Source organism: Crotalus tigris, unplaced genomic scaffold (genome assembly GCF_016545835.1).
Source record: "Crotalus tigris isolate CLP2741 ecotype Arizona unplaced genomic scaffold, ASM1654583v1 scf7180000018068.1947079, whole genome shotgun sequence".
NCBI classification, from domain to species: domain Eukaryota; kingdom Metazoa; phylum Chordata; class Lepidosauria; order Squamata; family Viperidae; genus Crotalus; species Crotalus tigris.
The window spans coordinates 1,482,378-1,499,376 of record NW_024096805.1 but is presented as its reverse complement, the minus strand read 5'-3'; the positions used below and the strand labels follow the sequence as shown (position 1 = coordinate 1,499,376).

General features: G+C 42.7%; 1 protein-coding gene across 8 annotated transcripts in view; it reads right to left on the bottom strand.

The window, feature by feature from the left end:
* Nucleotides 1–16,999, bottom strand: part of USP6NL (USP6 N-terminal like) — a 139,273-nt gene that overhangs the window by 46,273 nt on the left and 76,001 nt on the right. For all 8 annotated transcript variants that reach the window (XM_039347402.1, XM_039347403.1, XM_039347399.1 and 5 more), the window contains 2 exons: nucleotides 13,934–14,007; nucleotides 10,825–10,907 (listed from right to left, as the gene is read on the bottom strand). In XM_039347402.1, coding sequence (XP_039203336.1) covers nucleotides 10,825–10,907; nucleotides 13,934–14,007 — 157 coding nt within the window. The remainder of the gene's footprint in view (nucleotides 1–10,824; nucleotides 10,908–13,933; nucleotides 14,008–16,999) is intronic.

The following is a 16,999-nucleotide window of genomic DNA, read 5'->3' as shown; positions in this document are numbered from 1 at the left end:
TAACAAGTATGGCAAGAAAGATCGTAAAATGGGGCCAACTCACTTAACAAATGTTTCACTTAGCGACAGAAATTTAGGGCTCAATTGTGGTCGCAAATCGAGGACAACCTGTAGCCAATTCCCGAATAGCACATCATAGTTATTAGGACTGGAAGCAGCCACTGGACCAAGCCACAAAAGAACTTGGTTTCTTACTCTGAAAGAAGCCACTGCAACCATGATTTCTGAGTTAGTTAGTTAGGGGGTACCTTGCTCAATAGTAGTAAGTGTGAGAGGGACCTCGGAGTCCTAGTGGACAATCACTTAAATATGAGCCAGCCGTGTGCTGCAGCTGCCAAAAAGGCCAACACAGTGCTAGGCTGCATTAACAGAGGGATAGAATCAAGATCACGTGAAGTATTAATACCACTTTACAAGGCCTTGGTAAGGCCACACTTGGAATACTGCATCCAGTTTTGGTCACCACGATGTAAAAAAGATGTTGAGACTCTAGAAAGAGTACAGAGAAGAGCAACAAAGATGATTAGGGGACTGGAGGCCAAAGGAACAGCTGCTGGAATTGGGTATGTCTAGTTCAATGAAGAGAAGGACGAGGGGGGACATGATAGCAGTGTTCCAATATCTCAGGGGCTGCCCCAAAGAAGAGGGAGTCAAGCTATTTTCCAAGGAGCCTAAAGGCAGGACAAGAAGCAATGGATGGAAACTAATCAAGGAGAGAAGCAACCTGGACCTAAGGAGAAACTTCCTGACAGTTAGAACAATTAACCAGTGGAACGACCTGCCTCCAGAAGTGGTGAATGCTCCAACACTGGAAGTTTTTAAGAAGAGACTGGACAGCCATTTGTCTGAAATGGTATAGGGTTTCCTGCCTGAGCAGGGGGTTGGACTAGATGACCTCCAAGGTCCCTTCTAACATTATTATTATTATTATTATTATTATTATTATTATTATTATTATTATTATTATTATTATTATTATTATTATAATATTGATCATCGCACAGTCAGCCAGATGTTCAGACTGGATTTGGCATTTTGTCTACTTATCGAGTCCTTACCCAGGACCTGGGATAGGCAGATGTGGATGTTTGATGGTATTACAGATATCGTCGCAGGATGGAAGCAGTTCCTAATAAGGCAGACTTTTGCAACTGACTAATAGCGAATTTGTCAATGCCAATTGTGTTCAAGTGGTGCTCCAGTGGTTTTGGGATTGCACCCAAGGAGCCTATGACTATTGGTACTACCCTTGCTTGCTTTTGCCACAGTCTTTCTATTTCTATTTGTAGGTCTTTGTATTTTGTTATCTTCTCCAGTTCTTTCTCTTCTATTCTGCTGTCTCCAGGCACTGCCACGTCCACTATCCAGACTTTTTTGTCTTTCTTATCGACAATTGTTAAGTCTGGGGTGTTATGTTGCAGGTGCTTGTCTGTTTGAATTCTGAAGTCCCAGAGCAGTTTAATTTTATCATTTTCTATGACTTTCTCTATTTTATGATCCCACCAGTTTTTGCTTACAGGCAAATGATATTTTTTGCAGATCTTCCAATGCACCATTGTTGCTACTTTGTCATGCCGCTGCTTGTAATCAGTTTGTGCAATCTTCTTGCAACAGCTTACCAAGTGGTCCACTGTTTCTTCAGCTTCTTTGCACAGGCGATTATTATTATTATTATTATTATTATTATTATTATTATTATTATTATTATCCCAATCACCTGGGCTTTATTCTATAAATTACCCATAGGCAAACAATAGCTAAGGGTGACATGCCAATCTGATCTGAAATTTTTTGACTACACTTTCTACGAAATGAGCCTTCTTCAAGGAAGCGACAGCACTGAGCAAATCTGCACAAAACTACTTTTTGCACTTCAAACTAATCTAGAAGGTCTTTCAGGAGATTATTTCACGGGTTTACAAAAACAGGGGCCTCCCAGGACAGAAGTACACATTCATTACATAAAATAATCAAGTATTTACTGGGCTCACATTTCCAAATTACCTGGCTTTAAGTCAAACTGAACCATACCTGAAAGTTTAATAATTATGCCTGGATTGCCCCTTCAATCAGTTTTAAACATAGATCATTGCCCAAATTAGCAAGGCGAGGACTTCTATAATTGGAGAATGTGAAACTAATGAATAATTAATCCGTCTACTAATTATATTAGCAAGATGTTCAGCATCCAAATTCTGCATGCTTTGTTATTTGCTTCCCCATTTGGGCGACAACCCTAGGTTTACCTATTAGGAAGCGAGCTACATTAAGCACAATAGGATTTGGTTCTGAGTAATTGAGACTCACTATGCCAGGGGTCTTCAAACTTGGCCCTTTGATGACCTGTGGACTTCAACTCCCAAAATTCCTCAGCCAGGCACACTGGCTGAGGAATTCTGGGAGTTGAAGTCCACAAATCAAGACCCCTGCACTATACTATAGTGCAGTGTTTCTCAACCTTGACAATTTTAAGGCATGTGGACTTCAACTCCCAGAATTCCACAGCCAGCATTGCTGGCTGTGGAATTCTGGGAGTTGAAGTCCACATGCCTTAAAATTGTCAAGGTTGAGGAACACTGCTATAGTGATTAAGGTATTGGGCAAGGATTAGGAAAACAAAGGGTTCAAGTCTACGCTTTGTCAGGGAAATCCACTGGGTGGTTTTGACCCAGTTGTACTCCAGCTTGCCAGGCCTCACATGGTTGCTGTTACGCAGATAAAATTAAAGAAGGTTCCCATATAGGAGGTCTTGCGTGTGAGGAGCCATGGAGATGACCCCGGAGAAGCCATTCAGAAGCCATTCAGAGAACAACAGAGGCAGAAGCATGCATTGATCCTAGAGAAGCATGGAAATATTATAAAAATACTCAGACTCCCTGGAGTAGGAATAAAAAGGAACAGTAGACATATTATCCTGTTACTATAGCCAATCTCAAAGTATAGTTCCAGTCCTCCTGTGGCTTCTTTCCTGATTGGGTTTACCTCACAGGGTTGACAAAGTTAGGTTGACATGTCTATGGAGATTCTCAATCATCCAGGTCTTGGTTGTCCCAAAGATGCTTTTTCAAGAGACAACTGGACTTTCTTTGTTTTCTCCAGAAGACATTTCACTTCCCAACGAAGAAGCTTCTTCAGTTCTGGAAGAGTTCTGGAAGAACTGAAGAAACTTCTTGGATGGGAAGCGAAGTGTCTTCAAGGAAACACAAAGAAAGTCCAGTTGCCTCTTGAAACAGAAACTTTGGGACTTAAGTTGACATCTTTGGCCCAATTCACACACCAAGTGCTGAGCATAAAAAGGAGTTTTCTTCCTTCTCTGTAAATGTGTAGGCCATTCCTCTTGGAAAAATTAAAACATTACTCTCATAGTGGAAAACGTAGCTTATAAAGTAGATACTTGAAAGGGAGGAACCATCCTAAATAAAGTCCATTTTGTCAGCTACTTGGCGCTGACATTGAGACTGTATTTCATTTCAATATCTAAATATGTGCCTTAGCAGCTTTGACCTCGTGTTATTCCTTCCCACTTCCTTTCTTAGGACTCTGCATTTCAATCATGTTGCCAATTAGCTAATTAGTATAAACGATGACTTGTGGATTTCACTGTGGTGTGTCAAGAAAGCAAGAGGGAATGGGCACTATGAAAACTGAGTGTGCTTTTAATCATGCATGTCTCGCAACCAAAATAAAATAATTCTCTCCAATGTTAAATTAGATTTTAGTTATTTTAATATATTATACTGCTGACTGGCTATTCATGTGGTTTAAGTACTCCTAATGGAAACCCGTGGAAATGGATTAGTCAGCATTCATGCTAAATTCCTTCTGTTTTTACTATGTCATCAATGTCCTTAAACATTTCAGTACTGCTAACTGCCATTAAAAGCACCTGGTTGCATTGAAATTTAGACATAACCTGAAGTGCTGTGCTGAAATTAGAACTAAGTATCAGTGTTTCTAACTTTAAGAATATTTGAGGTCTGGATTCAATTCTTTTCTAAAAGAGGAACCAGTTAGTTTAGCAGTCATTATTTTGATAGTTAATAATAATGATGATGATGATGATGTTGGAAGGGACCTTGGAGGTCATCTAGTCCAACCCCCTGCTTAGGCCTTACCAAGGCATTGTAAAGTGGTAGTAACACTTCACGTGATCTTGATTCTATCCCTCTGTTAATGCAGCCTAGCACTGTGTTGGCCTTTTTCGCAGCTGCAGCACACGGCTGGCTCATGTTTAGGTGATTGTCCACTAGGACTCCGAGGTCCCTCTTGCAGTTACTGTGAGATAGCAGGCATCTCTGACAAATTATAGCCAACTGAGGTTATAAAAATTATTTTACTTGGAACAAAACCTGACATACACCAAGCTGTTATCTAATTCTGTAGACACATCTACAAGATCATATGAAGTGTAAATATTGCTTTATATTGCACTAGTAAGACCACACTTGGAATACTGCATCCAGTTTTGGTCACCGTGATACAAAAAAGATGTTGAGACTCTGGAAAGAGGGTAGAGAAGAACGACAAAGATGATTAGGGGACTGGAAGCTAAAACATACGATGAATAATGGCAGGGACTGGGTATGTTTAGTCTAACAAAGAGAAGGACAGTCATTAGGGTAGTGGTTCTCAACCTTTTTAATGCCGCGACCCCCAACCGGTCATAAGTCGAGGACTACTCAACCGGTCGTAAGTCGAGGACTACTCAACTGGTGCAGCACCGTTTGCAGAATGGGACTTTTGGCGGGCTCAGCAGGGCAGAGACAGCCTGGACAATTCCTATTGGCTTTTGAAAGCCAATAGAATTAGACTCTATTCAAGAGAGTCTATTCTATTGGCTTTCAAAAGCCAATAGAATAAAAAGGAGTAGCACAGCTAAGGAAAAGGGGGGAAAAAATGGCGGACTGCGTTGTTTGGCGACCCCCGTGTAATGGTCGTTCGACCCCAAATGGGGTCCCGACCCACAGGTTGAGAACCGCTGCACTAGGGTGACATGATCACTCTTCCAATATTTGAGGGGTTGTCACAGAGAGGAGGGGGTTGACTGCACTTCAATGCACCTGAGGGCAGGACAAGAAGTAAGAGATGGAAGCTTATCAAAGAGAGATACAACTGAGAATTAAAGAGAAATTTCCTCTCAGTGAAAACAATTAATCAGGGAATGGCTTGCCCTCAGAAGTTGTGGATGCTCTTATCACTGGAGGTTTTCAATAAAAGATTGTACAGCCATTTGTCCAGAATGATAAAGGGTCTCCTGCTTGCATAGGGGGTTGGACTAGAACAGGGGTGTCAAAGTACCGGCCCATGGGCTGGTTGCATCATGCCGAGGTCGCGCCCACCCCAGCTCTGACAATGAGAAAAAAGTCACGACACGTCACATGGCGAGTTTGACACCCGTGGACTAGAAGATCTCCAAAGTCCCTTACAAGTCTATTTTCTCTGTATTGTCCTTTCTTCTGCAATAGAAGTGCAAGCTGTTTATACAGAGATAGGGCTCTTATTTTAGATGCAGAGGTTTCCAGTTCAATACCCACAATCTCCAGTTTATAAGGCCCAGAGGACAACAGAGCTTTCTTTGGAGATCCTGCAAAAATGCTACCAATCTCGGCTAAGACATTCCAGGAGAGAAACTGTGACCTTCCAGATCTCACTGGATTACAGCAGCATTGACCAGATCAAGGGCTGTAACAGCAAAGAGGCAACTGGAGATTTTACAGATTCTTTCCTTTAATGGCTTGCTACTCATCGCAGCTTCAGGCTGTTAGTCAACAAGAAGACATTCACATGTAGTACACACAGAGACACACACAGACACACACCACCACCACCACGTTGGCAAGATGGAAAATAGATTTCTACTGCCTGAAATGCATAATACGTCTTAGTACATGTCAATAAGATGGTCAACAATGCTTCCACAAATGGCCACAGAGGATTGAATGATACTGTAGACCAGGAGTGGTCAACTATGGCTACTTTGTGACCAGTGGACTTCAACTCCCAGAATTCCTGAGCCAGCCCTGAGCCATAGTTGACCATCCCTGTTGTAGACCTAACCGAAGAAATCACTTCGAAAACATCTTACCCAAAAAAACTGCAAGGTCTAGTCCAGGCAGTCACCGGTATTGAAAAACTGACTTAAAGGCATGCGCAAAGAAAACAAAGAAAAGCAACAAAACCCTGCCAAAATTAATGCTATGGGCTTGTTGAAAAAAATTCAAGAGAATAACAATTAAATACAAATTAGTTAAAATCATGGAGAAAGTCCCACATTTCCCATAGAGATGGGTTAAATTCTTAGGCATGTCCTTTTCTTCTTCAAAATGGTGGGCTTCATTTTTTTTTTCCCAGACAAGGATGGCTGCGTTGTTAACATATCCTCTTCTGCTGAATTGTTTCTCATTGATTCCAGGGGATCAATCCAGTTTCTTGATAAGCTTATCCTCTAAGGACAAGTTCATATTTTGAAGCGCACACGCTTCTAAACCAAGGGAGCAGGGAAAGAGAATCACTTTCCTTCCCAAGGGGGGAAAAAATGATTAAAATGGAGAAAATCGACTCCTTCCTTGAAAACAAATCCTCGCTAAGAAAGACAGTCTCATCAAGTGCTTCAACATGGACTCAAGTGAACTTGTACATTGTCCTCTTCCAAGCAGTTCCATGAGCTGCATTACTGTAGAAGGCTACTACGGCATCTTGATTTTTAGAACAGTGGTTCTCAACCTGTAGGTCGGGACCCCATTTGGGGGCGAACGACCATTTCACGGGGGTCGCCAAACAACACAGTCCGCCATTTTTTCCCCCTTTTCCTTAGCTGTGCTACTCCTTTTTATTCTATTGGCTTTTGAAAGCCAATAGAATAGACTCTCTTGAATAGAGTCTAATTCTATTGGCTTTCAAAAGCCAATAGGAATTGTCCAGGCTGTCTCTGCCCTGCTGAGCCCGCCAAAAGTCCCATTCTGCAAACGGTGCTGCACCAGTTGAGTAGTCCTCGACTTACGACCGGTTGAGTAGTCCTCGACTTACGACCGGTTGGGAGTCGCGGCATTAAAATGGTTGAGAACCACTGTTTTAGAAGGATATAATTTCACAGAAGATAGAATGGTAGGGTTTGAAGGAGCTTGAGAGTCTTCTAGTCCAGCCCCCTGCTCAAGCAGGAGACCCTATATCATTCCAGACAAATGGCTGACCAGTCTCTTCTTGAAAACCTCCAGTGATGGAGCGAGCACCCACAACTTCCAGAGGCAAGCTGTTCCACTGATTGATTGTTCTCCTTGTCAGGAAATTTCTCCTTAGTTCTAGGCTGGTTCTCTCCTTGGTAAGTTTTTGTCCGTTACTTCTTGTCCTGCCTTCAGGTGCTTTGGAGAATAGGTTGACCCCCTCTTCTCTGTGACAGACCCTCAAATATTGGAAGACTGCTATCATACTACCCCTGGTCCTTCTCTTTGTTGAGCCTCAATCGTTCGTCTTGTGGTTTAGCCTCCAAACCCCTGATCATCTTTGCTGCTCTTCTCTGCACTCTTTCTAGGGTCTCAACCTCTTTTTCAAAGCCACCGCAGGTGCAATAGACCATTCACTCAGACACCGTTACTGTTTGAGCACATACGTCCAGCTTTAGAAATCAGTCAATAGAACAACTAATAAAACATGCATCTTTATAGGCTGGAGTGCTTTGATTTCTGCCTAGAAGTTCAAAGGAAGAAGAGCTGCTAAATCTGGCCAAAAGGACATCCAATCCAGCACCATCTTTTCTAGGTAAAACAACCAACTAGAGGATGATGATGATGATGATGATGGTGATGATGATGATGATGATGTTATCCACGCAGTTTTGTCCAATTCTTGGCAATTCTATGGGTCAGGTTTTACCATGTCTTGCACTGCTTCCTCACGTTTTTCTATGCTCTGGCTGATGTCAGTTTTGATGGTATCCAGCCACCGTGCCCCTTGAAGTCTGGTTTCATTTTACCGCCAGCTTTTTCCAAACAACCAACGAGAAACCCCCCCCCAAAGCCTATAAACAAGAGAGGAAAGCAGAAGGACAGTCTTGTTCCTTCTGCTGGCTTATCTGCTGATCAATAATTGTGGGGAAAGTATCGCAAAGGGTCCACACAGACATCAGTTCATATGATGCTCAAAAGAGAATCAGAATCATGGGGGCTGGAAGGGGCCTTGGAGGTCTTCTAGTCCAACCCTTTATAGCAGGGGTGTCAAAACTCAATTTCACTGAGGGCCGCATCAGCATTGCGGTTGCCCTCAGGGGGCCGGGTGGGTGTGGCCAGGGTGGGTGCGGCCTACTGGGTGGGTGTGGATGTAGTGGGTGTGGCCTACTGGGTGGGTGTGGCCAGCTCTACACCGTTCGCTTCAAGGGTGCCTGTGGGGGCCTGGGCAGGAGTGGGATAGATCTGAGGGTCTCTGGCAGAAGGGGGTGGGACCAGGGCAAGCGCCAAGGCATGGTCCACTGGAGGACCCTCACTGTTCCTCTCAGGCCATGCGGGGGGGGGGGGCTTATGGAGCTAAGACTGAATGCGTTTCAGCATAGATGGCCACCACAAAATTGTACATTGGCTCCCAGCCGGCCTGGGCCAGGGCCAAGGCAGCGGGGGCCGTTCCCTCACTGTTTCCAGGATGGCTTTGCGGGCCACATGAAACCACTTTGTAGGCCGCATCCGGCCCCCGGGCCTTGTGTTTGACATGTTTGCTTTATAGACACCTTATATACCATGCCTGAACTGTCTTGCAGTAATGAATGTCATCCATGAAAAGGAGAAAATCGTGTGAGCTGGTAATTTCTCTCATCTGCCCTAAGTACCAGTCAATACCATTAGATTGACTTGGAACAGTTCCATAAATTATTCATGGAAATTAAAGCTACTTTTAACATAAATTAATTCCTCCCTGGAAAGGCAGGCCAAAATTAAGCCAACAGAACACTGTCCAAGACAGAAGGCAGCTGGTTTGCTGCTATTCAATTTTACCATTTCCGAATTACAGGTGTTAACTTTGCTAAAGTAATATGTTATCAGGTGCCCCATTCATTGTGCAGGCATATCTGACCCACTTAACAATCTTAGATTCAATACCACATTTCACCGTTTTATTCTAAGATAAGAGAATGAGGAATAACCCCTTTGCCCTTGCACAGAACCAACTAGCACACCCTAACGCTGTACTCTAAAATTGAATTTTAATAATTGATAACCCAGAAACCATTTAGTTGCGATAGCTAGGAACCGAATATTAGATGGCAAAAATTTTACTGTAACATTCGCACAAAGGCGAGAATTGTTATAATCATCCTTTGAATAGAATTCCATCTACCATCATCTAAAACCAATAAAAGTTGACTCATTTCTCAGCCCCTTAATTGATATATTTCACCCATGGGGAGAATGGCATTAAACCAAGAGATTATTCCTACAATACCAAAGTACCTCAAAAGCACTATTTATCATGTCCCTCCATACTCAACTAATAAATCCATCCCATTAAGGGATAGCTATTTACCTCATTCATTAACAAGCAGGCAGGTTAACAAATCAGAATTAGTGGGAAACTTGCCTAAGAAAACACAGTCGCAACTAGAAATCTGGACTTAGATCAGTTTGGTCCTAAGTTGAACTGGCACATGCTGCCTTAGCAACTAAGTATTGTTAATGCTTTTGTATGAAAACAAGACACTCCTAAACACACACACACACACACACACACACACACGCACGCACACGCACACGCACACACACACACACTTAGGATGATGCCATAGCCAAGGCTTTTGATATCACAAATTAAGATGTTAACCCGCTGGATCAGATAAACATATTCTCCTGGCCTACACAGGTAATCAGATTCACTTAACAACTGTGTGACTAACTTCACAACTGCAGTGATTCGCTTAACAACTGTGGCAGGAAAGGTTGTAAAATGGGGCAAAACTCACTTAACAAATGTCTCGCCTAAGAACATAAATTTGGGGGTCAACTGTGGTCGTAAGTCGAGGATTACCTGTACAGTCATATATGTGTATCTGGCTCCATACAGGTAATCCTCAAGTTACGACCATAATGGAGCCTGCCATAAAAACAGGCTGGTCATGTTTTATGACTTGTTATTAATTTCTTTTGCAATGGTCGATAAGCAAATGTGAAGGCCGTCAAGCAAACCCTTGGCTCACTATGGTGCAGTTTTGCCAAAAATTTCTGATGCTAAAAGTGCTGATTTATAGCAAAATTGTTGAAAAACAGGGTCACGCCATCGCAGGAAGCGACAAACGGTTGTTAACTGTGACCATGTGGCTAAAGGCCTGAAGTCCGGTCACATGAATGGGGGGGGCACAACCATTAGGTTATAAGTGCCCTTCTTGGGGTCAGTTGTAACTTCAAACTGTCAACTAAGCGACTGATCCTAAGTCAAGGACTATTTATTCAGATGACTCTGCTGATTTAATATAGAATTTAACTAAAAAAAATACTGCCGCTTTTATCTTTAAATTATTCCTTCAGCTCAACGTGTCGTCCCTTTTTGTTTTGGACAAAGCATCTCTACAGCCATTTTACATACAGCAAAAGGCAAAGGCTGATACTTTTCAATTACCAAGCGTGGATCAATTTTAAATCACCAAGAAAAATGCTGTGCATAAATAAATGAAAAGCACAGCACGAGACCATTTGAATTTTATTTGCCCAACGCAACCCTATTCACCAAGCAATTTTTCTGTAAGGCGCGCAATCAATACGCTGACTAAACAGGCATGCAAAAACCACGACAGAAAATAAAACGAAGCCGACGACGAAGGCCATTCCTTTGCCAAGCTGCGAAACTTACTGCAAGAAACCAAATCTATCGGTAACTTTGTAAAGCAGGTAGTCCGCATCTTCCCAAGGTTCGATCTGGGCTCCTTCACGTCCCTATAGAAAACACAGAAGACACATCATTAATTCATCTCGCTAAATTTACTACTTACGGCGCAGCACGTAACAATAGCTGCTGGTGTCCTCGGAACCTCACAAGCGATTCCTTATTTTTACCCTCAAACGCTGGAGGAAGAGAACCCGTGGTAGGATTCAGCCGGTTCGCACTGGTTCGGCAGAACCAGTAGCTAAATTTTGCTGAGTTCAGAGAACCGGCTGAACGCACGCTGCTTCCGGAAGTCCAGTCTAGGCCTTGGAGGCCTTGAGGAGGCCTCCCAGGCCTAGAACGGCCCACCAGAAGGGCATGGATTCCACTTCTGGAAGTCTGTTCCAGGCCTTAGAAACCTGAGCTCCCAGGCCTGGAACAGCCCACTGGAAGTGCGTGGATGCCACTTCCGGAAGTCTGTTCTAGGCCTTGAAGGCCAGGCCTGCATCCAGTAAGAGAACCGGTTGTTCAGGTATTTGAATCTCGCCACTGAGGAGAATCATGGGTCCGAGTGTCTTTCCCACAGCTATCTACAACTACACATATTCAAATCATCTATAGGTGTGCACAGGCCTTCTCTCAACAGATACACAATGGGGGTTGCCGCCAAACAATGGAGGATGTATCTGCACTATAATTTTTCCTAATGAACTCGCCTAACGAACTGCTCCTCCCGTTTCTCCAGTAGTAATTATCCATCTCCGTGTTCAGCTACAAAAGAAATATTAGCAAATAACTACAGTTTGTGGTCATGTGATTAGAATTCAGGGGTTTGGCAACCGGCTCTATATTTACGACAATCGCAGTGTCCCGGAGTCATGCGATCACTTTTTCTGACCTTCTGACAAGCAAAATCAATGGGGGAAGCCAGATTCACTTAACAATAATATTAGTAACTTAACAACTGCAGTGATTTGCTTAATAACCGTGGCAAGGAAGGGTCGTAAAAGGGGGCAAAATTCATTTAACAACTGTCTCGCTTAGCAATGGAAATTTATGAGCTTGGTTGTGGTCTTAAGTCAAGGACTGCCTGTGTTCTGCTTATGACTTTTAAGTCCAATTGCCTGACCAAGACTAGGAAAAAAAAATGCTGTTCTAAAGAGATTATTTGTTTCATGGGATCTCTTACCCTCTCCTCAAGAGAACACGCTTATTATCCTATTAAATGATATATTAGGGTCCATTTAATGGGGGAAAACAGGAAGACCCCAACTGAGCAGGCTTCAGTGATGACTGTCACCTTCTTAAATCTCTTTATGGTTGGCTTCACTCACTTAATCATGATATTTTTTTCCATTCAAATGTACTTTTGGCATATACAATACTTGGAGGGTAAGCACTTGAGAGATGAAGAAGAAATGTTTTCAATAAATTGATTACTAGCCTGCTTCCAGGTCCAATTCAAGGTGCTGGTCATTACCTTTCAAGCCCTTTATGGCATGGATCCAATTTACCTCAGCAGATACCGTATATGCCGGTGTATAAGACGACTTCTGCAAGTGCTAAACTCGGCGCCAAAGACGGGGGTCGTCTTATACCCCGAGTCGTCTTATATGCCGGAAATACTGGTAGTTTCCGATGTATAAGACGACGTTCTAGGAATGCGGCTCGGCGACAAAGACGGGGGTCATCTTATATGCCGGCTCGCCTTGTATGCCAGCATATACGGTAATAATAATAATAGTAAAGTTGGAAGGGACCATGGAGGTCATCTAGTCCAACCCCCTGCTCAGGCAGGAAACCCTATACCATTTTGGACAAATGGCTGTCCAGTCTCTTCTTAAAAACTTCCAGTGTTGGAGCATTCACTGCTTCTGGAGGCAGGTTGTTCCACTGGTTAATTGTTCTCACTGTCAGGAAGTTTCTCCTTAGTTCTAGGTTGCTTCTCTCTTTGGTTAGTTTCCATCTGTTGCTTCTTGTCCTGCCTTCAGGTGCCTTGGAAAATAGCTTGATTCCCTCTTCTTTGGGGCAGCCCCTGAGATATTGGAACACTGCTATCATGTCCCCCCTCGTCCTTCTCTTCGTTAAACTAGACATACCCAATTCCAGCAACTATCCCTTATATGTTTTAGCCTCCAGTCCCCTGATCATCTTTGTTGCTCTTCTCTGTGCACTTTCTAGAGTCTCAGCATCTTTTTTACATCGCGGTGACTAAAACTGGATGCAGTATTCCAAGTGTGGCCTTACCAGGGTATTGTAAAGTGGAATTAACACTTCACGTGATCTTGATTCTATCCCTCTGTTAATGCAGCCTAGCACTGTGTTGGCCTTTTTCGCAGCTGCAGCACACTGCTGGCTCATATTTAGGTGATTATCTACTAGGACTCCGAGGTCCCTCTCACACTTACTACCCTAATGGAATTATAGCTCACCCCATTTGCTTCGGCAGAAGGGCTTACTGTGGGACCCATCGCTAAGGAATTCCAGCTGGCAGGGGCAAGGAGAAGAGCCTTTTCTGATGTGGTCCCTACCTTGTGGAACATCCTGCCACCAGAAGTGAGACCCTGATGTAGGTACTCTCTGCTGGAGGTGGCTGACAAAATAAAAACACCTCGCCCCTTTGCGGCCCATCCCTTCGGCTCTAATTTTTACACGATTTCTTTACATTTTAATTCTTTCTATATTTATCTTTTTATTGTTTGTAAGCCATCCAGAATCACCTTCTCAGTGAGATGGGTGCCATATAAATTTAATCAATAAATAAAATCACAGAAGAGATGTTTTTATTTCCCCCTCCCCAGAAACCTCCTGTCTTTTGCAATATCGAAAATATTACAAAATAAGGCAGACGCTGTTTCCTACCTGGAACTAGAGTGAATCTTTTCACACTCTCCTGCTGTTTCTTTTACAACATGTTGGTACAATGGCTAATTAAGAAAACAGAGGGCACCACAGTGATTGGCTACGAGTGAGATAATGGGGCAGGTGTTGATGTGTATTTTATTTGTTCATCATCTGACATCTGGGATGATCATTACTCAGTCCAAGAGAGTAGAATAGCCCATGACACAATTATTTAAAAATTACACAAACTTACTTGATCATACTTGGCAACTATCTCAGCACGTTCTTGAGCAAGTTTAACAGCAGCATCCTGTTCAACATCAGAACCTGGGGGGGGGGGGAGAGAAAACAGATAGAGATGGACAGGTTTTATCTAGCTGTGTTTTCACGATTGGCATTTAAAGAAAAATATATCTATATATATATTAAAAAAATATATTTCTTCCTTATAAACACAATACTGATGATTTCAAAAAGGGTCTCTGAGCATTGGGCATTTTAAACTGACAATTTTTCATCTGCTGTCTTTTGCAATATTTTTGCATACCTGTTTCAGTAGTTTTGGCAAGCTATTACAAAGCAATTTTTTTTTAAATAATGTATTAGCAATGCTGGTTCAAGTTAGCCCTTCTGAAATTAAAATCTGTGGCGAAATGCACTTTATTTAAGGAATCCGGGCAGTAAAACAAGAAAATCTGAATAGCGCTTCCAATAAAATATAAAGATAATATATCATCAATAGCTACAGGGGCATTGTTTGTGCTAAAGTCGTGGTGGCAAACTCAGAGCCCTCTCTGTGGGCACATGCGCTGTCGCCCCAGTCCTAGGCCTTCAGCTGGGTTTTATAAAACCTTTTCGCTTTAGGCCTCCGCCGCCATGTGCAAAAAGAAAAAAAGGTTCAATCAATCAATTTGAACTTCTCACAGGGAAAAAAAAAGGTCTCACAAAGTTGGAATTGATTGACCGAACTTTTTAGTCCCAACCAGTCTGCCGTTACCACTGCAGCCACGCCCACCCAATGGGCCACGCCCACCCAATGGGCCACACCCAGCCAATGGGCCATGCCCACCTGGCACCCAACGATACATAAGTGGGTTTTGGGTTGCAGTTTGGGCACTCGGTCCTTAAAAGTTTCGCCATCACTGTGCTAAAGCCTTCATTTATATAGGACAATATCTTGATTTCGATCCACTGTTAACAATGTAGGATTTATGACAAAAGTTTTTTAAGCATAACTTCTGTATTAGAAACACTATGTTGTACACAGAAAAATATTCGTTAAGATTTTTTTTTAACAATCAAATTAAAGAGAAATAATCCACATGTTGTTATTATTAACCATGTTGCCTGGGTTTACCCCATATTCTTAATAGTTCAGTAAAAGGAATATGCAGTTGCATTTGTACAATACACCAATAATGGCTAGTTTTAAGGTTATTTCATTTTTTTAAAAAAAAACTTTTGAGGTACAGAATCAGGACATGACATTCACGGACACAGAGGACAAATTAGTTTATTTGTGAATCCAAACTATTTGACTACCTCGTGCAGGGGTCTTCAAACTGGTCCTTTTATGACTTGTGGACTTCAACTCCCAGAATTCCTCAGCCAGTTGAGGAGTTGAAGTCCACAAGTCATAAATGGGCCAAGTTTGAAGACCCCTGACCTCATTCCTCAATATACCATTAAGAAGCATTTGGATTTTTATCAAGCAATACAGACAGTCCTCCGCTTACAACAGTTCATTTGGTGATCATTCGAAGCTACAACGGGGTTGAAAAAAGCAACTTATGATCATTTTTCATACTTTAGGACCACTGCAGCATCCTCTTTGTCATGTGATTTATATGCAACTGACTCACGTTTGGCAGCATCCCGGGGTCACGTGATTCCCTTTTGCGACCTTCTGACAAGCAAAGTCAATGGGGAAGCCAGATTCACTTAACAACCGTGTTATTTATTTTAACACCTGCAGTGATTCACTTAACATCTGCGGCAAGAAAGGTCGTAAAACGGGGCAATACTCACTTAGCGAATTTTTCACTTAGCCACATAAATTTTGGGCTCAACCGTGGTCGTAAATTGAGGACTATCTGTTATCTGTTAGGAAGGAAACCAGGCCACCAAAGAACAACAGCTGACAACAGCCTGAGCATAGAACAACTCTGAGCAGTAGTGCAAGATTGGAAGATGTGGAGAGACCTGGTGCATAGAATCATCAATCAGACATGACTGAATGGATAATATCATCATCAAGCAATTGTTGTTGTTAGCTGCGAAGTCGTGTCCGACCCATCGCGACCCCATGGACAACGTTCCTCCAGGCCTTCCTGTCCTCTACCATCTTCTGGAGTCCATTGAAGCTCATGCCTACTGCTTCAGTGACTCCATCCAGCCACCTCATTCTCTGTCGTCCCCTTCTTCTATGGCCCTCAATCTTTCCCAGCCTTAGGCTCTTCTCCAGGGAGTCCTTCCTTCTCATTAGTGTCAAAGTATTTGAGTTTCAACTTCAGCATCTGGCCTTCTAAAGAGCAGTCAGGGTTGATCTCCTCTAGGACTGACCGGTTTGATCGCCTTGCAGTCCAGGGGACTCGCAGGAGTCTTCTCCAGCACGCAATATCTTCTCCATCAAACAACATCCAGACAAAATAAGCCTACTATATTATTCTAGTGATGCAGATCACTTTCTCACCGAGATGCAAAAAAGCGTTTTATGGCTAAGGTACAAAGATTCCTTGGCTGACAGACTAGGGAGGCAAAGATCCCAACAAGGCAGAAAGTTTGACAGGCTCTCTCACTTTCCCTAGCCCTATTATTTCTGCCGGAATGGATAGGTCTCACAGCTTTTCAGCAGCCTGTGCTCTATTTTTAAATTCTTCCTGGTTGCAAATTGGCCAGGCTTGAGGTAGTTAACAAAGCCCAACTATTATCCATGCTGGGAAGTGACTGCCCTCTAATGCTGAAAAACAAATCAGATCAGATTCAGAAAACCGTGAAGATCAGAAGATTTTTCAGACAGCTCCAGGTACTGCTGTTTTCTCCCTGGATCACTGGGGTCACCTAATGATTACAAGGTGCTGCTGAACGAGAAGACATTAGGTCACACAAAAAGAAAAAGAAAAAAGCAGTAGAGCCATTATAAAAGCAAGTGACAAAAATAATGGTCTGACTCACCAACAGAGTCAACAGGGAAGTGAAAGGAAGGAGACACAGAGACATCAGACTCGGGCGAATATTAATCAGAAGATAAAGGAATTACATTTCTCCAATTCCCCTACCTCCTTGAGCAAAAAAGTAAATTGCAGAATCTGGTAAATTA